Source organism: Tetrao urogallus (assembly GCF_951394365.1).
Source record: "Tetrao urogallus genome assembly, chromosome: 9".
NCBI classification, from domain to species: domain Eukaryota; kingdom Metazoa; phylum Chordata; class Aves; order Galliformes; family Phasianidae; genus Tetrao; species Tetrao urogallus.
The window spans coordinates 4,511,559-4,529,289 of record NC_136822.1 but is presented as its reverse complement, the minus strand read 5'-3'; the positions used below and the strand labels follow the sequence as shown (position 1 = coordinate 4,529,289).

Sequence of the window (17,731 nt, the reverse complement as noted above, 5' to 3'; positions counted from 1 at the left end):
TAAACGTTCTCCTCTTTTGTGCCTGTGTGGAAAATCACAAATAAAGCAAAACAGCCAATCCCAGAACTACAGCTTCAGAAACCACACAGCTTTAAAGATCAGAAAAGGGCAGGAAAAGCAATCCACAACAGCCATATGCTATCAGTTACCAACAGCAAGGGCATAACCAGCAGGTGCTGGAAGCACAGACAGCAACTTCTACAGAAACAGCATTCCAGCAGTCTATCAGCTAGTAGCAGGTTTTGGACCTCCTTTGAAGGATTCTGATTGTATCTATGGAGCATGTAACCCTTGCTCACTCTTCCACATTCCACATCTGGAAAGAGAAAGCAGCAGACTGTTTGCAAGTACACCACAGCGTGCAATACTAGCAAAGGATACTGGTTTTTAGGTGCTCACCAGTGCTGTCTCTCTGTGAGCATCCCCAGTTCAGATATAAAGCAGAGCCAGAAGATGGGAAAGGTCAGCATTCTTGGCGATAACTAAAGCCTTGTTCTGACCAGTTCTGTTCCTGGGTCAAGGCACTCTTTCCCACACTCCACACGCCAGCCCATCCTCTCCTGTGGTTCCACACACCTTGCTCTAAGCCAAAGGACTCAGATCTCTAGCTCCTTCAGGGAACAAAACAGGCACCACATTAAGGCTCTTACTACTATTTAAAAAAATACATATCCCTGAGATTTAAAATTGCCAACTGCCAACAGAAGATCTGCATAGTTGCAAAGTATAAGGAGAAGTAAAGTATAAGGAGAAGCACTAAAGACACCTTTTAGAACCAAGTGCTCTGCAAGAAAATGTTCTTGGCAAGCCTTCTCTCATGACCCAGTACGTCTGCTGAAAACACACCAGCAAGCTTTTCTCTTCTGAAGATCTTAAGAGCTTTTGAAACGCGAGGGAATGTAGTGGGATTTATTCCCATATTGAGCAATTGTAACATATTTAGAGAGAATGCTTGTGGTTTAGGCACGGAACATAAAGCAGAGGCAGACGTGGTTATATGCAAATAGCCCCATCTCGATTTTTTTACTTAAAGATGAGAGGAAATTAAAGGCCACTTTTTAAATCTTACACTGACGTTTGTCCCTGACTCTACTACCTGTAGGAAAGTCAGTAGATGGAAGTCTTTTTTCTGATTTCTTTTTCAAGTTACATGATGTCACTGTGGGAAGGAAACCAAACAGCCTGAAACACACGTAAAGGCACCACCTGTGACACAGCTGAAGAGCTCTTCCAAATGCCTATTTACAAATGTCACATCCATGAGATTATCTCCACAGGTATGAATCAAGTCAAACAAAGAGCTAGAATACACATTCAGTAGAAAAACAAAACTAAACTTAAAAAAAAGACCAATTACACAACTGTACATTCCTCTAAGTCCAAGCTAGTACTGTGTTCTAAATGTGCTTTGTTTTCCTGTGCCACTGGCAAAGGCAACCAGATTCTAATGAAACAACAGCAATTCCATTCAAACACAACTCCCACAATACTTGTAAGTGCCATGGAAAATGATCCTACCTCAATAAATACTGAACTAAAAGGAACAGATGATAAAAGGATGTTTCACATCCTCACGTTTTACTATGGTGAGGAATTCCCCTGAACTTTCAGTTAACAGAATTTTGTGAAACAATGGCATTGTTTTAATGCTGGACTAAGGAATGGAGGTCTTTTAACAATATATCAAGACCAAAGCTAAGAAAACCAGTATGAATGATACTGAGTATTAAATCAGCTTATCATTGTAAGCTGCTTAGTTTGAGGCACTGTTTGTACTCGTACCATCCTATCTCCTTCTCCTTTAATAAGAAAGGCCATATTGTAAAGAAAAACTAAAGCTTTCACCAGATTTACCTCCACCTTTCTCCCCTAAATCAAGCAGATTCTCATGAGCTGATTTGTAAGTACTTCAATGTAGCACAGTAAAGAAAAGCTGAGACAAAAATGCAATGCAAACTAAGTGCTTTCATAGTCTATGTATGCATCTTTGAACTACTGCGAAACAGAAGGGTGCTTGTTTATTGCTGGACTGCTGAAGGCACTTTAGGGTCAGAAAATATGATTGTCTTCACAAGAAGCTTTCCTGGCTCCTATATTCACTTGATCACGTTGCATAGTTTTGTGTCTTAAAAGTCATCCTTCATAGCTGACTTGAAGATTGTCTCTTTCTTTTTTTTTTGATTGTGGGGAAAAAAACCCAAACACAAAACACCAAGAACTCTCACCTGCAAAAATGACTTGTAATCAGGGACAGCATATTATATCACTCTGAAAGACATGTTCATAGCCAAAAAAAATCCTTCAGATATACTGTAATTTGCAAAGCGATGGCTCTTAACTTCTCTGAAATCAGTGGTGTTTTGCAAACATTGCAGCCTGCTGTGACACATTCTGGATGCAGTGTGTTGTACAAAATGCAGAACTGAAGTCAGCGTGCTTTAAGGGAACTGAAGAGAGACAGGAAGAATGATGTGATTTAAAAGCTGTGGGACGTGATTTAAAAGTCAGCCAATGGATTCGAGTTTTCTTGTTCAACACATCTTTCTGACTTCTAAGCCTGAACAGGTGAGAGAACTGCACCACAAGAATCAATGATTTACGTGAGTCTTCTCTGTCCAGTCTTCTTGAGTGAGATTTTTTAAATTATTCTGAAAGTCAAAAGTAAAGTTCTCACCGGTCGCTTGAGCGAAAGGGTTACTAAAGAAAAGGTTTACATCCAGCGGCGCAGCGGTTTCAGAGTCCCAGGAGTCTGTATCTGTACTGCTGGAGTCTTCCGTGGTGGTAGGAGGGTAACTCAGCTGCTCCAGCTGGTCAATGATGTCAGTGAACTGAAAGGCTGAGCTGGACTCAGAGCGCACTGAGTAGGCCGGGAAGTTCACCATGGAGCTCGCCTCTGAGTGGTTAGCAGAGCTGTACGTGTGCAGGGAGGACGTACCATTGAGGGGCAAGTTGTTGAGGGAGCTGCTCTCAGATCGGTTGTTGATGAGCGAACTTGTTTCAGAAGGGCTCAGGAGGCTCTGAATTCGGCTTGCTTGTGCCTTAACCTCAAACAGCTCCGAGGTGTTGGATGGTCTCTCGTTGCCATTGAAGTCACTCCCCTCTTCAAATTCAAACTCGTCTTCCATATTCATATCTACTGCTTCTGTTGAGTACCTGTCAGGGCTCGACTCAGGAGAGACTGCATTTTGTTGAAGGGCATCCTTCGTTAAGCCTGGAGACTCTGACGCATGCTTGGAAAAATCAGAGCCCTTTAAATCTAAACCACTGTACACATAAGAAAATGCCTCAGAGCCCCCTGCAAAAAAGGATATCTCTGCAGGGTCATCATCGATAAACTCTTCTGACACCTGTAACTGTGAATTTGTCAGTGTGAACAGAGGGGCACCCCTACTGCAGTGCTGATGCTCTTTTTCAGCAACAAAAACACCTGTGGTAAAGTCATCCTCATCATTGTCATTTTTACAAAGAGCAGCCCTATTCTCCTTGTTACTCTTCTCTACATCTAAATCTAAAGCACAACCACTCTCAACAACAGGACAAGCAGGGTTGCAGTTTCCTGCAACACTACCAAACCCAACACCTTGGAATGACTGGAAGATGGGAGATCCAGGCTGCTGCACCAGTTTCCTCCCCGTTTCTTCCGCGGGCATTGGGGTGTTTTTGTCTGGAATCCTTGTGTACGGCGCTCGGGGGTCCAAGGAGGAAGGGTTGCTTTCTGCAAAGATGGGCAGGACGGTAGGAGCAGCTGAGGAATGAACAGAGTGGAAGGGGGCAGTCGCTGAGGCAGGAGACCCCGGGGTCCTCAAGCCCTCAGGGAACGCAGCACTCTGAGGGAAAGAAAATAAAGACACAAAGGGTAGCAGGATGACCTCTTCCACAAAAAGCAGTTAGATATAAGTCAGCGCAGTTTGATCCTCTGAAATAGTAACACACTAGGAGCTATCACATCTTCTCAGCCTGAACTCTGAACAGGAAATTACCTGCCGTAGACTCCATTAGCTACAATTATCAAAGTTGTTACTCCTTGCGAAAACCAACCCACAAACTATGCATCAGGAACAAAGACCAGACTGCGAAGCTGACCCCAGACAAACAGTTCATTGTCCCATATTCCTAGGCAGTCATCTTGGAAAGCTGGCTGTCAGCTTCAGAGTGGACTACGTGGAGTCACACCAAACTAACCTGCTTTGGCACGTCTGTGTTCGAAGCGTGAGTGGACACTCTGACTTTGCTGTGCCTCCTGCAGAAGAGAGAGCATCCTGTGAGTATCCAAGACAAAAGCCAGCCTTCTCCCTTCCCTGTTTAGCTATTTTCATTCTAAGAGACAATAAAAAGTCTCAAGGTGCATTTTATTATCATCTTTGAACAACTAATTCAATTGTTTAGGTTGGATCACCAGGTTCATCCATTAACTTAACACAAGTTATGCTGTCATACAGAAAAGGTGCTCACCTGTAACCCCAAGACACTAAAAATATTCATGGATAGCAGATTACAGAAAGCTTTCTGAAATTCCTATTAAAATCTTGCAAACTTTCGGACTATGAAGAGTTTCTCACATATTCATAGGTTTCACACAGGTTCAAGTGACATCATTTAATAACTAAAGTGCACATTCTTTATACGTTTAGAAACAAATATTTAAGGTCAGAGTTTCAGGCTTGCAGATCTTGAATTCAATCGTGCTGTATCACAGGCTAATTGGGTAATTTTTGGCAGAGTATTTTTCATGCTTCATTTCCTGTCTGTACAATAGCATACAGAAAGACAAAATGCTAAGTGTATTAATAAATGAATGTTATTTAAAATTACATCGCCATGCATCACATCCTACATCAGATGTCAGCAAACATCAGTGGTATTCAGGATTTAGTTTGTATTCAGACCATGACTTCTACACAAGAGGAACGACCTAACTACTGCCCATAGCTGTATGATGTCCTGAAATTAAGAACATAATTGAAATTATGTTCACAAACTGGGAACTAAGTCAACACTCTTGGATTTTAACTTGAATTTGATGCCTCAGTTTTCTTCAGTATCCTTTTATCAAGTCACTGTAGCTTTTAATACTACAGAGTAGTGACAACAAAGCAACAAGGACTACACATGTGCAGCTCAACACTGCCACAGAAGGAGACTGCTATCCCTGTGGCACTGCTCCCAACCTTATTTTTGGACTGTTGAGACTCTAGCAGTTACCATATGGTAAAACAACATGCAAGCCTCTGTCACTGCCCAGTTAGCAAGCTGAACCATCTCACCTTGTGATTACATAAGCAGGACAAAGGAGACGGGTGTGCAATAGGCATGTGTCACCAGGTTGTGAAAGTAAAACCTTACAATGCATTAGAAGAAACCATCTTCAAGAAGAATGGATGAGAACAGGGCTCTTGGTTACCACCACCCCTTGTACAAAACGAGGATCACAGTGACATACGTAAATGTCCCACTAACTTTGATGCACCTCCAAAATACACTGAACTTCTGGATGGCCAAGCTGCATGCTGTGTCCACTGATAACAAAATGCAATACTGAAACTTTCATGAGCGTCTTTACATCATCTTGAAACCATGTTAGAAAAAAAATTATTAGTTCAGCTACTTTAAATGCGAAGTAGACCTTAATAACCAAAAAGACAGCCAATGAAAATGCCTCCAAGAGTCTTTTAAAAACAGTTCTAATTTAGGAAGTAAGAATGCTGTGAAAATCTCAGCCAAATTTCACCTGACAAAATCCTTTGTGTTTACCTTTCATATGGAGTTTTCTTCATCCCGCTGTCTTTAATATAATCCACTAGCTGCTTCTGTGTTCGTCCACTGTGAATCCACAAAAGTACAAAAGTTACCAAAAGCAGCAGATAAGAATTACAAATGGAGTTACTTGAGAATGTTTTTCCCTTTTGAGTTCGTCTCCTCAGATGTAAGCAATTCAGCTTTAATAAGTGTTTGATGCTCCTCCATACCTGTATCTGAATGATGACCCCCTGGTGAAGAAGACTGCTTTAGCCTTTGGCTTTGGCTGATCAAAGAGCCTAAAAAACGTATGGTATTCAACACAGATCTTCCAGAAGTTTTTACATTCATCCCTACTTCCCAAAAGAAACTCCAGTGTATCTTGGTATGGGCCCTGGGAACAAAACACAAGAGCTAAGTAGAACATAAGATGGCAGTGGAAGAGAAAAGGAAAGGACAGATCTCAGCAAAAAGGCTCAAAAGGCAGTGAGGTGCTGAGTCATTTCTCACATACATGAAAGCTATGAATATGATTTTGCATGCAGTTTAAATCACTCAATTACTTTACAACTGTTTCTTACATAGAAAATGTAAAAACGCTTAAAACACACTTGACTAAAACTGTACCAACATGCTGGATATATTTCACATTAACAAAAAGTGAGCATTATTAAAATTTAGAAATAAAAATATTGAAGTGAAATGGCAGTGATTCTAAAAACACTTTTTTTGTAGAAGTTCTGATGCTTTTTCCACTTCCTGTGACTTAGAACAGGCTGGACAACGGTGTGTGGGCCACAGCACAGCTACCACCTTGCATTTCTGAGGGTCTCATTTTGAGACACACGACTACAGTGATGTCAGTGTGCCCTATTTCAGATTTCTGACATACACAACACTGCATTACGTCCAACTTTGCTTTTCCATTCTAATCTAGCTTTATGCTGAACACAATGCAGTCATTAAGTGTGGAAACAACAAAGAGAGTGACAATAAATTCGATATTTGCAGTCAAAAATATGTGTTGTAAATTGCCAAGCATGAAAAAAACCTTGTGCTATAAGGCCACATTAGAAAGATAAGGCTGTAGTAAGAATAATCACACAGTTCTTAAACTAAGCTCCAGCAATGTAATCTCAGCCATTCAATGCTTCCTGAAATGCATCAGATTACTTTATGATGGAACCAGGGGACTCTGTACCACAGTTTTCATTTAAGCAGCACATATTCAACAAGTTCCTGGGTAAAACTGCCATATAAAGCAATCAGCTTCTGCATTAGCAGTGTACTGCAATGTTCTCTTAAGGAGCTACAGCCAAAAGCACGCCCTGCTGTGCCTTTATCTGAACAACAAAGATTTACTATTACAATGCTTCAGTTATCTTAGCTCGTATCTCGGACTGCGGTGGATCAGAGAGCTGAGATAACTCTTCAGATCCATTTATTTCCAAAAGAAATAGGAAATGCAACTTTTTTACAGTAAAAAAAAAAAACAAAAACAACTTAGTCTGAAACACCAGATTCTTCATTTCCTTTCCTGTAACATTCACACATGCCCGTGCCTTTGTCAGACAAATGAAGCTGAAATCTATGGTGACAGGCATGGGGTGAGAAAGATTTTTACTTGAACAGTGAAGATAAGCCTATTGCTCTGACAGTGTCTTATAAAGTTACAAACTCAAGAATTTTTCATGATAAAAGTGTGCATATAAGTATATACATACAAGTTAAATGTAATTTTTTCAACACTGACAAGGTAGTTACTGTGGCAAGACTTACACAGACCTCTGGGTGGAGTTTAATAAGGAATCTTTTCCTCTTGAAGCTTAGCTTACGGACCTTGGACCAGTTAAAGGTATTGATTTTCGTATTACCCTGAATTAAAATGATAAAAAGGTTGCAGAAGTTTCAGAAGAACAATAAAGCCAATTCTTTTGCAGGCATGCAGATACATGAATGTGCACCCAAAGCATTCTGCTCACATTCTGCTAACAATATTACCATAGACAATTATATCCATTAACACAAGGCCAACTACAAGTTGTATGATGTCTGCGTGTCTCTGAGCAGACAGCAGAAAACTGAAGGGAAACCTGAGAACTGGGATGCAAAAATGATTTTCTCTATACTTCTGTATGTGAAGATCAATGCCATCCTAGCAAAAATACATTATAACATTAAAGCAGGGGAAAATGAACACAAACACCAAGACTACAGAACTGTTGTAGGGCTGTGTGGAATAGACTGATCATTATTCTTGAATATGTATGTAAGCAACTTTCAAATAGATGACATCAAACACTTTAATTTGGTGTCACTGTCAGTTCTGTGATTTTAATGCTCTTCCACCTCCAAGGGCAAACTGCACTGCTCAGTGATTTGTGGGCCTTAATGATACTCCACTGACCACAAAATACATGCTAGATTTTTACCATCAGACACGCTTGAAATTAAAATAATTCTTACTCCCAAGACAAACTAATGGAAAAACAGACAGACACACATGGCAGGCTTTGCCCACCTTACCTGGAATACTAGCACACCCATGTGTGAAACAGCCAGATTAATTTTTGTGCCCTCACGATCAGACGCGAGGTGAAACCTGATGCCATACATCTCCAGTTTCCGAGCAATTTCAAGCACTTGAAAGTCTGATTCGGCAGGAGTTTGGCCCCTGTAATAAGGAAGAAAAAGAAACTTTTAAGATCAGTTGGATGTACAATGCTGCTCACGTGGCTAAAATGCTCCACCTGTAACTCGGGCACTAAAAAGGAATTTTCTATCTAATTAAGTTTGGCAGGTTCACTTCAAGTCAAGTATCATACTGAGACTTCTGTGTAACAGGAGAAACATTCAACAGCAGACAACCAGCCTAAAATGCATCCCAGAGACAGAGGCACTGAAACAAACATTAACTCCTCCAGCTTCAGCTTTTCCAACCTAGGAACAATACAGTTCAACAAACCAACATTTAATCTGCAGTGTCCTTTACTCTGCTTCTCAGTATACACGTTAATATTAACCCGACACAAAGGGAGAGCTGAAAGACTTCTGTAGGCAGCACGATGGAAACAAAGCAAACACTGCCAGAGTTCCAGGTCGGGTCTCAGGACTGCCCAGCTATTACACCAGCATGACTGGGAGCGAGGCTTTCCCCTGACTTTGGCTCTTTGGTTTTCTCCTTGCCAAAGAACCAGAAGGATTTTAAACATTATTCTTGAAGCATCAGTGCTGTTGAAATAACGTTGAAACCATGAGAGGGGTGTGCCCAAATGGAGCATCTCCTGCTTGAGTGTGCACAAGGTCCAAGCAAGCAGTGCTGAGACACCACTCACATACGTAGTGTTGGTGTCTCCCCAAGTTGAACAGCCAACACTTCACCTCCCTGAAGCAAAGGCCTGTCCCTTCTTCCCTCCCTGTTTTTCACCACGAGGGGGAGAGTTCAGTGGATTAATGCTGCTTTTTCCTGCTTGCTGAGGCAGGAGCCGGTGGGAATCTGAATCCTCCTCCAGCACCAGCAGCACAGACACGTGGGCAGCTGCCAGGACACCGCCAGCCTACGGGCACCTCTCTGCTGAAAGCCACAAGAAATAAGTGCCACCTTGCTTCCAAGCAAGAGCTGTGTGAGCCATGGGCAGTGCTGCAGCACTGGAAGAGTTCCTAGTGCTTACCACTCAGCCAGGACAGGTGTGATGGGACATGAGAGAGAAAAGCGCTCTGTTTAGGGCCAAGGAGCACTGAAGCCAGCTGAGATTTCTGCACACACACACAGTCACACACAGATGTCAGAAGCCCTGTTTCCAAGGTCCTGCTTTCCTTCCATAAACGTGCCCCAGTTGACTCAAGCAGAGGAGAAGCTGTTTATCACAGGATCTATTTTGGTGTGCGATGCGGTGCCAGCACCAACAGCACTGCATCAGTTCTCCTGCCTTCCCTTTCTGGGCATTCTCCCCCTGCCTATCTCCATGTTTTAACTTAAACAACTTTTGATTCTACATGCATTTCCCTTAAATACAAATGGAGAGCACTTCAGTGAGCAGCTACTACATTTAAACTTAACAAAAAGAGAATGAGGAATTTCCATTTTTTTTCCCAACTGGAGAAAGCAAGAATTACATGAAGTTCCTGACTTTGCAAATTCCAGCCTTATTGCAACGTCAGTATAATGGGGCCGTGTAAGTGTAAAGCAATTGTAAAGAACCGAGAAGCACAGAGGGAACAAAAATCTCATCTCAGATGGAAAAAGGAATGCCAGCCAAGCTGCATGAAGAGTACTGGAGCTGCACCTCCAGCAGCGTTGCCACCACAGATGTTACTTCTGTCTGGGAGCTCAAACTGCTAAAGCAGATTTCCCTTTCCCTAAAACGAGCAATGCTGGAATAAGCATTTTTAATCACAGCTTTAAGCATCACTAGCATTTCTTCCACAGATTCCTTGACTGTGTCAAAATAGTTGAAGTACCATGGTTTCTGTTTATTAAACACGTACAAAAAAAGTCAGATCATAAATATTAATTTTGGCCACAGCTCCTTGAGTTGCACTCTAAGAGCACTGTGTGTAACTTCCACCCCCACTAATTCCTGGTATAATTCTTCTCAATAGAGCTGCATTAAGGATGAATGCGGTGCTTTGTCTTCAGAGAGGATGCTAAGGTTGCTGGAGGTTGGGAACTGCTGCTGGAGGGGAATGCAAACAAAAATCAGGACAAAACAGCAAGCAGAAAATGTGAAAGCATTTTATTACAAATTCTCGATGAACAGCGCAGTGTAACTGATGCAGAACCAGCAGCATTCTGTGTTCTGACCCACCAGATACCACCAGAAGCCCAGTGCAGCTCAGCAACAATAAGGAAATTTTTTAAGAATGTCCTCATAGACAAAACCTGCTCACACCTACCAAAGAAGGAAGAGGCTGCAGCAGGGAAAGCCAGGAGCGATGCCAAGCAGCTCACACTGCACAACAAACAATTACAAATGAGATGCAGTTTCAGAGTAATTACCCTCAGATGTTTGCTGGAGACTAAGCTGCACAGACCAGCCCGAAAACAATCTGGTCTAATTTTGTTCATCCATTAAGCAGATAAATCTACTTACTCTTCCCCAGGTCAATGGACAACAGGCTCTCTTTCGCAAGTGTTTTCCTGCAAAATCTGCTGTCAGTGCAATTTGTTTTAAGGTAAAGGCTGCTTACATGCCTTCATTTCCACAGATATTGGTGGAGTGTTACAATATTCACATGGCAATTGGGGCAACGGCTTCAAATCACGCGCTGCTAAAAGCTCTGCAGTGAGCACAGCTTTTAGAAGCAGTAAGGCAGCATTTTAAAGCACAGGCAGTCAAGATGCTGTATTTTTACTAATTGTTAGACTATGCAGCAATCTAAAAATACAGCTTTTTTCTTGTTTACAAACATAATGTGAAGCATCCTGTTTTCAAAATAATTTTAATCCTGGGCAACTAGCCTAGCAAGTTGTGAAAGCACCTGAGGGATAACAGTAAATATATATAAATGCAACAAATCTTCAGTTCCTTTCCTGATTTACACAAATATATAAACACACAAAAAAACCACCACTCATTTGAAGGCACGCAAATTATGTTCAACAAATCCATCAAGCAAAACAGAGTCAAAGCTCTCCTTCAGGCATCCACAGTAACGTTTAATTCCAATCTACATCCCCTCACAGCAAGTATTCCACTTGTCTTACTTGCAGGAAGGCAGAAAGCATCGCATTCAGAGTGTTTGGGGCACTCAGATGTAACTGGACAACAGCAGCTTCAAAACACAAGCCAACCACAGAAGCAAACAGCTCTAGTTAACACAGGCTCTCACTGAAGCAAATAACCAACCTGCTGTTCTAAAAATACAACTCCTCTTATTTATCGTTCCTGCATTTGCAAAGTTAAATATAAAAGCTGTTTTTCTATATTTGTGAGTATAAATATTTGTAAAAGGAAGAAAACAGGCATGTTTAATAGAAAATAAGCTTTCCTCATCCTCCTGAATACAACTGTCAATGGCTTTGCTCTTGTTCTGATACAGAAGGGATACACAGATTCTGCTTTCCCCTTCTTCTACCGGCTCCAATAGCTCAGATGAAGCTCCACACCACCCCAGCACAGCCTTCTAACACAAAGAGACACCTGAGATAAACACACCCGAGGGCCACGTGTGCTCCTGCCCAGCAACTCACGTGCGGCGCCACAAGGAATCCTGCTGCCACCCAGCTGAGAAAGGCAGACTGATGTGCCCTGCTTGGTGCTGGACAGAAAAGAGACAGCACACTGCTACACCAGTGAGCGTGGTTACAGCAAAGCGAGGGCTGCAGAGCACGGGGTCAGAAAGAGAATGGATGATGCAGCAGTGAGCTAGAGAAGAGCCATCCCCTCAGCAATGGGTTCTCCTTTTGGAGGCTGCGCTGTCAGCTGAAGGGAAGAGCAGTCTGTTAAAGATAGGGAGGAGGGTTAGGAGGTGAAGGGAAGGGAACAGAAAAAGAAAACCTAAAAATAAAGTTATGAAGCAAAAGTATGGTAAGAGAGAAGAGAAATAATTTGCTCGCTTAGCAGCACTCTGCGTCGGAAGGAAGGAGACAGGGTCTGTGCTTCCACTTGCTCCTTGTAATAGTAACGTGGAGAAAAGTGTGCAAACACTGAGAAAATGCAGGACCTTCACCACTCTTACTAAAAATGGGAAAGGGTGCCCAGAACTCCCTGGGTAAGGACAGAGAGAAGAGACGTGTAAGGAAGTCCCAGCTATTTTTAGGGTTGCAGCGCTTCCAAAATTACATCTATGTAACAGAAATTTTCCAAAGGAGCAAGGAGATCTTCACACAAGCAGCACTGACAATTGCTTTAAATGACATTTGTAACCATATTGTTGAAATAGCTACGTTAGATGCAATTATCATTAAACTAATACAAAGTAAACCTATGAAGCACGGAATCTTTTCCCATTAACTTTCTTCTGACTTCCTTCTTCTAGGCAGAAATATGAAGTTCCTTAGTGCATGGGATTATTAAAAGGAGCTTTCTGAAAAAAGAAAAGCTCAAGGTTAATAGAGCTACGAGCGCCTGGCTCTGTATTCAAAGCAGTCTCATATTTGTGGTGCACACCTCCTTGGGCTCTGATCAATTTTTTATCATTTCAAAAATACATGAACCATAGAAGCATTTATTGCATCCGTTTTGACAACAGTTACTTCTCTCCTTCTAACTCTCAACTCTCTTCTTTACCCTACAATGAGTACAATGTAATTTATTTCTATTTATGCAAAAGCAAGACCTATGGATCTGATGACACACTGAACACAAACTTTGCAAACCTGAAATTCTGGAGAATGATTTTGCTTCAAGCCATCATTACAAGCTCACGATGGGCTTCTCTGCTGCATTATTAAAAGCACACTGGAATATCATGTGAGAAAAATTATTGCTCAACAACTTTGTCCTCTTCTGTTTCTCTCGCTCTCTCAATTACCCAACTAGAATTAATATACATTCAACTAGTATTACAAAAAACATCCATTATTGTCACCTGTCCTCTTATAAGTGCCTGCTGCACTACTACAGTCCAGTGCATTCGGGGAAGTGCAGACATTTAAACAAGGTTCTCATTGTGTTTTCCTTTTGCCACCAGTGTTAAATTCAAGCCACCTGTACATACAGAAAGTCAGCACACACAAACCTGCAGATTGCCTGCAGACAAACTGTCTTCTTCTCAGAGTTTAAATAGTTGCACTGCTATATTCACAGGTAAAACGTACCTTAAGCTGTGTTAAAGCTCCTAATTAAAAAGTCTCAATAGCAATTACTGATAAATTCAATCTTTCTCATCACACATAGCAGGGGTGCAGCGAACACAACCTGCCACCATGCCATCAAACAGTGCACTCACCCTCATGGAGCCAGCCTGCCTGCTCCCCAGCCCCAGGTCCCATCAGTGGGGCGCCATCACCCTCACTTACACGTGCTTCCTGTGGAACTCCAGGATCTTCCCTTGGATTCTTTCCTGGTTTGGCAAATATCGGTTCGCTTTAAGGTGTTCTCGATCCTCCGATTCATCAAAATCCCCTATTTCAGCTATTACAGAAGAAAAAAGTGTTAGAATAAAAAGAAGCAATGGAACAGGAACAACAACAGAAAATGCTGGGTCAGGAACTGGGGGTGGGGGGCTAAGGATCTGGACTGTATTGTCCTTTGATTGTTTGAAATGTGTACATTATGCTTTATACCCAAATTCGCTTCAGAAAACATTCACATTTACCCCAGGCAGATTCCCTGGGGGTTACAGCAGCACAAATCCACACCTTTCAGAGATGATGCTGCAGTATTAAGAAGAGATTTACAGATGAAGTGTGAATCAAATGTACAGAACAGCTTCTACTTGATAAAACTCGAGACCAGAAGTCCTTGGTTTGGAAGAGAAAAGCATAATGCACACAGAACCTACAGCAGATGTATATAAAGTTACAAGTAGAATGAAAAAAATATTACAAAACCCATTTTTTCCTTTCCTATGCAAGCCAAAAAATTAAGCTGTGAAGCTCATTTTCGTGAAAGAATGCCAAAAATAGAAGCCAACTGAAAAAATAATTTGACAAATACAAGGAAGGTTCAAGGGCGACTAAATGAAGAGTGAAGGAATCAATCCGACTCAGAACGGCCACTGCAAAGATTATTGGGTGGGTGCACTGACGGAAGTGTCACCATATGCTCGCTCTGTTTCTCATGTCTTCCCCACAGCATCTGCTACTAACTACTGTCAGAGAAAGGAGAGTGGACTAAACAAACTAATAATCTCATCCAAGACAGATGTTCTTCAACAGAGCACAGCAATATCCTGTTTAAAATCGAGCCAGCATACAAAACAACATGAGAAAAACTGAAAGGCACTTTTGTAGAATAATCTGCTCTTAAGAAGAATCATTTTTTCTCTACTTCTTCTACTTTCCTAGTACAGTACAAGCAGGACGGGTAAGGGCAGACACTGAGATTTGCTCAGCAGCTCCACACTGCCCTGGAACTGTTCCCAAAACTTACGCAAAGTTGTGACAAATTGTTAGCAAATTTTAATTGTGCAACTCCCTGGCTGCACACACAAGATAGAGCTCATTCTGTGTAGGGTAACTGTAACTAACATTATGACCAGTTACAGTAATCTAATTAGAGGCAGAGACCTAACAACTATTGAGTACTGCACATGCGAAGAGGCGCCATTTCAAGGCTTTTGCTTCACATAAGGAAGGAGGCACAAACCCCTGTTTCTGCAGCTCACATCATAGGTTTGGCTGCTGCTTGAGAGGACAGGCTAAGCTGAACCCGTCTGGTTGTGAAACCAGTCTCCCAACCCGCTTGACTTAAAGGCCACATTTTTAGCTCTTTAGCTGCTTACTGGCTGAGTAAGCAGAAGCATGGAGAGCTCCAAATCAATCGCTTCCAATTTCCATTTCCACTGCCTCCAAGAAGGGAAGCTGCTGACAACCCACTTGTTAAACTCGTTCTCACACATTTCTAGTTTTATTTCCCAAACTCCAGCCCAGTCTCTATCACCTGCCAACCACGGGCAAACTTAGAAACTAACATAAAGAAGCACTGAGGCTGGCTGAGAGCTGAGGAGTGCTGGTGACCCAGTTTGCAGAGCCAGAGCAAGAAGGCAACACACAAGTGCTTTGATTTTTCATGATCTTCACAAAGCCAAAGTTATCTTATACGTAAATACCAGCTGCTCTCCAGAACATTGGGAACCTAGCTAGCCCTGATCATAATCCCACTGGTCAAACACATTTACTGCTTTGTACTGAAAAGAAACACTGCAAGGCAAAATGCTTCTGGCTACCAGAGCGCATGCAAAAACTCCTGCTGTCTAATGCAATGGCAACACCACCAGGTCACCACAGAGGCAATACTAACATTGCAGGAGATGAGAGACGAGAAGAGCTGCCGTGTTGTCACTGCAGGTTAGTCGCTCCTCTGCCAGGTCTCTTTTGATTTGCAAAGCAAACAGATACCTGAAAAGTGAGAGTAAGAAGTACTATCTTAACAGGCTGTGAGAACTTAAAAACAACTGAATAGTATTTCATAGCAGCAACATCCCCTAATTCTTCCTCTTTCCAAAACCAACACAAAACAGAAGACTTGCAGCCAAATAAAACTAAGCACACAAGTAATCCAGTTGCACAGTACAATTCATCGGTGTAAATGAACACGAAGAAATGAAGAAGCAGATGGGAAACCACACTCTTCAACCAGTTTGAGCTGTGAAGTAACAGCAGCTGTATTTTTTAGATGGCAAGACACTTGAGGAAGACTTCAAGTGATTTTATCTACTGCAATCGAGATGAGGGAGCATTACTGGTGCTAGCATCTCATTAGGGAACATAATTTCTGCTAACACTTATTTAATTCACTCAGTGGTTCTTCCAGGATTTTCCAGGACTATGATGTTTGCCGTCCACAAAAACAGCAAGAAATTAAATTTACTTTTTTTACACACAATTCTCCAAAGTATTTTCCAATACAGCAGCTAAAGGAGTATTATTAATGCCTGCAGAAAATACAGAATAAGAGAAACATGGCAAAACTGAAAGCGCAGAGATAAGGACTGACTTCATAACCTAAGCCAATATTAATATGTTTTTAGGAATACAACGTTGGAAAGGATGTGCTTTCCTTTTCACTTAGAAGAAGGCACAGTAAAGAGGCAACAGTAAATGTGTGATATCTCATTATTACAAACATCTGAACTGGTGATAACCATGAACAGTAAAGCATGTTTGCGTGTTCTAGAATACTTAGTGAGGATTTAAATGGTAAACCATCTACTAAAATACGTCCTGATTATTTTATGTAGGTTCTGTTTATAAATACAGGTGTTTCCTCTATATGCTGCCTCTTTCAACCCCATGATGGATGGCAAGCCCTTACCTGCACCATTTTCTGGTCTGAAAAATATTTTTTCCAATAGCATTAATCTTTCAACACATCTTCTTAAAATGTGATACGACCCAAAAGTGCTGTTTCAATATCTTCAGTATAAAACTTGTTTGGAAATAGATACAGCACCCTCCTGTTTCAGTGGGTAATGCAAACCAAGTTCTTCCAGAGGTACTTTACCTTGTATATTCCTCTTGCAGCTGGCCTGGGTCTGGAGGAAAGAACTTTACAGCTAGACGAAGCATTGTAGTCTTTGGTCCTATAAAAAAAGTCATGTCACAAGAGCTCTTCGTAAGCACATGCACACTGTGCTTCCCAACGTGCACAGAAATACAGCCCACCAGAGTCCAGCCAACCTTCAGCTCACTACAGTGGCTTATGGGGTGTAGATGATCCACGTCAAACAGACACAGCAGGAAGGTTTCTTTTCAAACTCTACCTGTAACACTCCCATGGCACAGAACGTAGCGAAGTAACTTCATGCAACAGAAGAGCTATGAAGGAGCTACTTGACTTCACAGAAGAGCACTGCAGGTGAGCCCACAAGGCGTTCCCAGAACACAAGGATGGCACAGACACGCTGCGCGGACCCATCACCTCCTGTGGGACTGTCCTGACCCTTTAACCCCAAAGCACAGTCTCAGTACCTGATTTCTTATCCCCAGATGTCCAACTTACTCTTCCACAGATCCATCTTTTCCTTTGCTAGCAGAAGAACACGAAATTTTGCTTCCTGCCAGATGTTGTCTCCTTACTGGGAGAACTTTCAGACCATCAGAGCCGTGATGAAGAGCAGCTCTCAGCCTCAGAACTACCACTGCTCTGCTGAGCAGAAACACTAAACCACCAATCCCTCATTAGAGTACGGTATCTTGAACAAACAGAGGCTGGAAATAAAACCTTATGATGCTACACAAGGTTTACATTTGGCAACGACAGATGCCTTATTTTCAGGATTTTATAATTCGTCAGATACATCAAACAAGGAAAGTAAACAGTTTTAGCAGACCATGCTAAAAGAAAAAAATGGCTTTGATTTTCTGAAATTGCTCCTAAGCTTTGGA

General features: G+C 41.8%; 1 protein-coding gene across 1 annotated transcript in view; it reads right to left on the bottom strand.

Annotated features, from left to right (window-relative positions):
* Positions 1-17,731, bottom strand: part of FARP2 (FERM, ARH/RhoGEF and pleckstrin domain protein 2) — a gene marked incomplete at both ends in the record, with an annotated part of 54,285 nt that overhangs the window by 19,960 nt on the left and 16,594 nt on the right. The window contains 9 exons of the mRNA XM_079539708.1: positions 3,581-3,827; positions 4,183-4,240; positions 5,752-5,820; positions 5,967-6,130; positions 7,522-7,611; positions 8,263-8,410; positions 13,700-13,814; positions 15,645-15,742; positions 16,848-16,926. Coding sequence (XP_079395834.1) covers positions 3,581-3,827; positions 4,183-4,240; positions 5,752-5,820; positions 5,967-6,130; positions 7,522-7,611; positions 8,263-8,410; positions 13,700-13,814; positions 15,645-15,742; positions 16,848-16,926 — 1,068 coding nt within the window. The remainder of the gene's footprint in view (positions 1-3,580; positions 3,828-4,182; positions 4,241-5,751; positions 5,821-5,966; positions 6,131-7,521; positions 7,612-8,262; positions 8,411-13,699; positions 13,815-15,644; positions 15,743-16,847; positions 16,927-17,731) is intronic.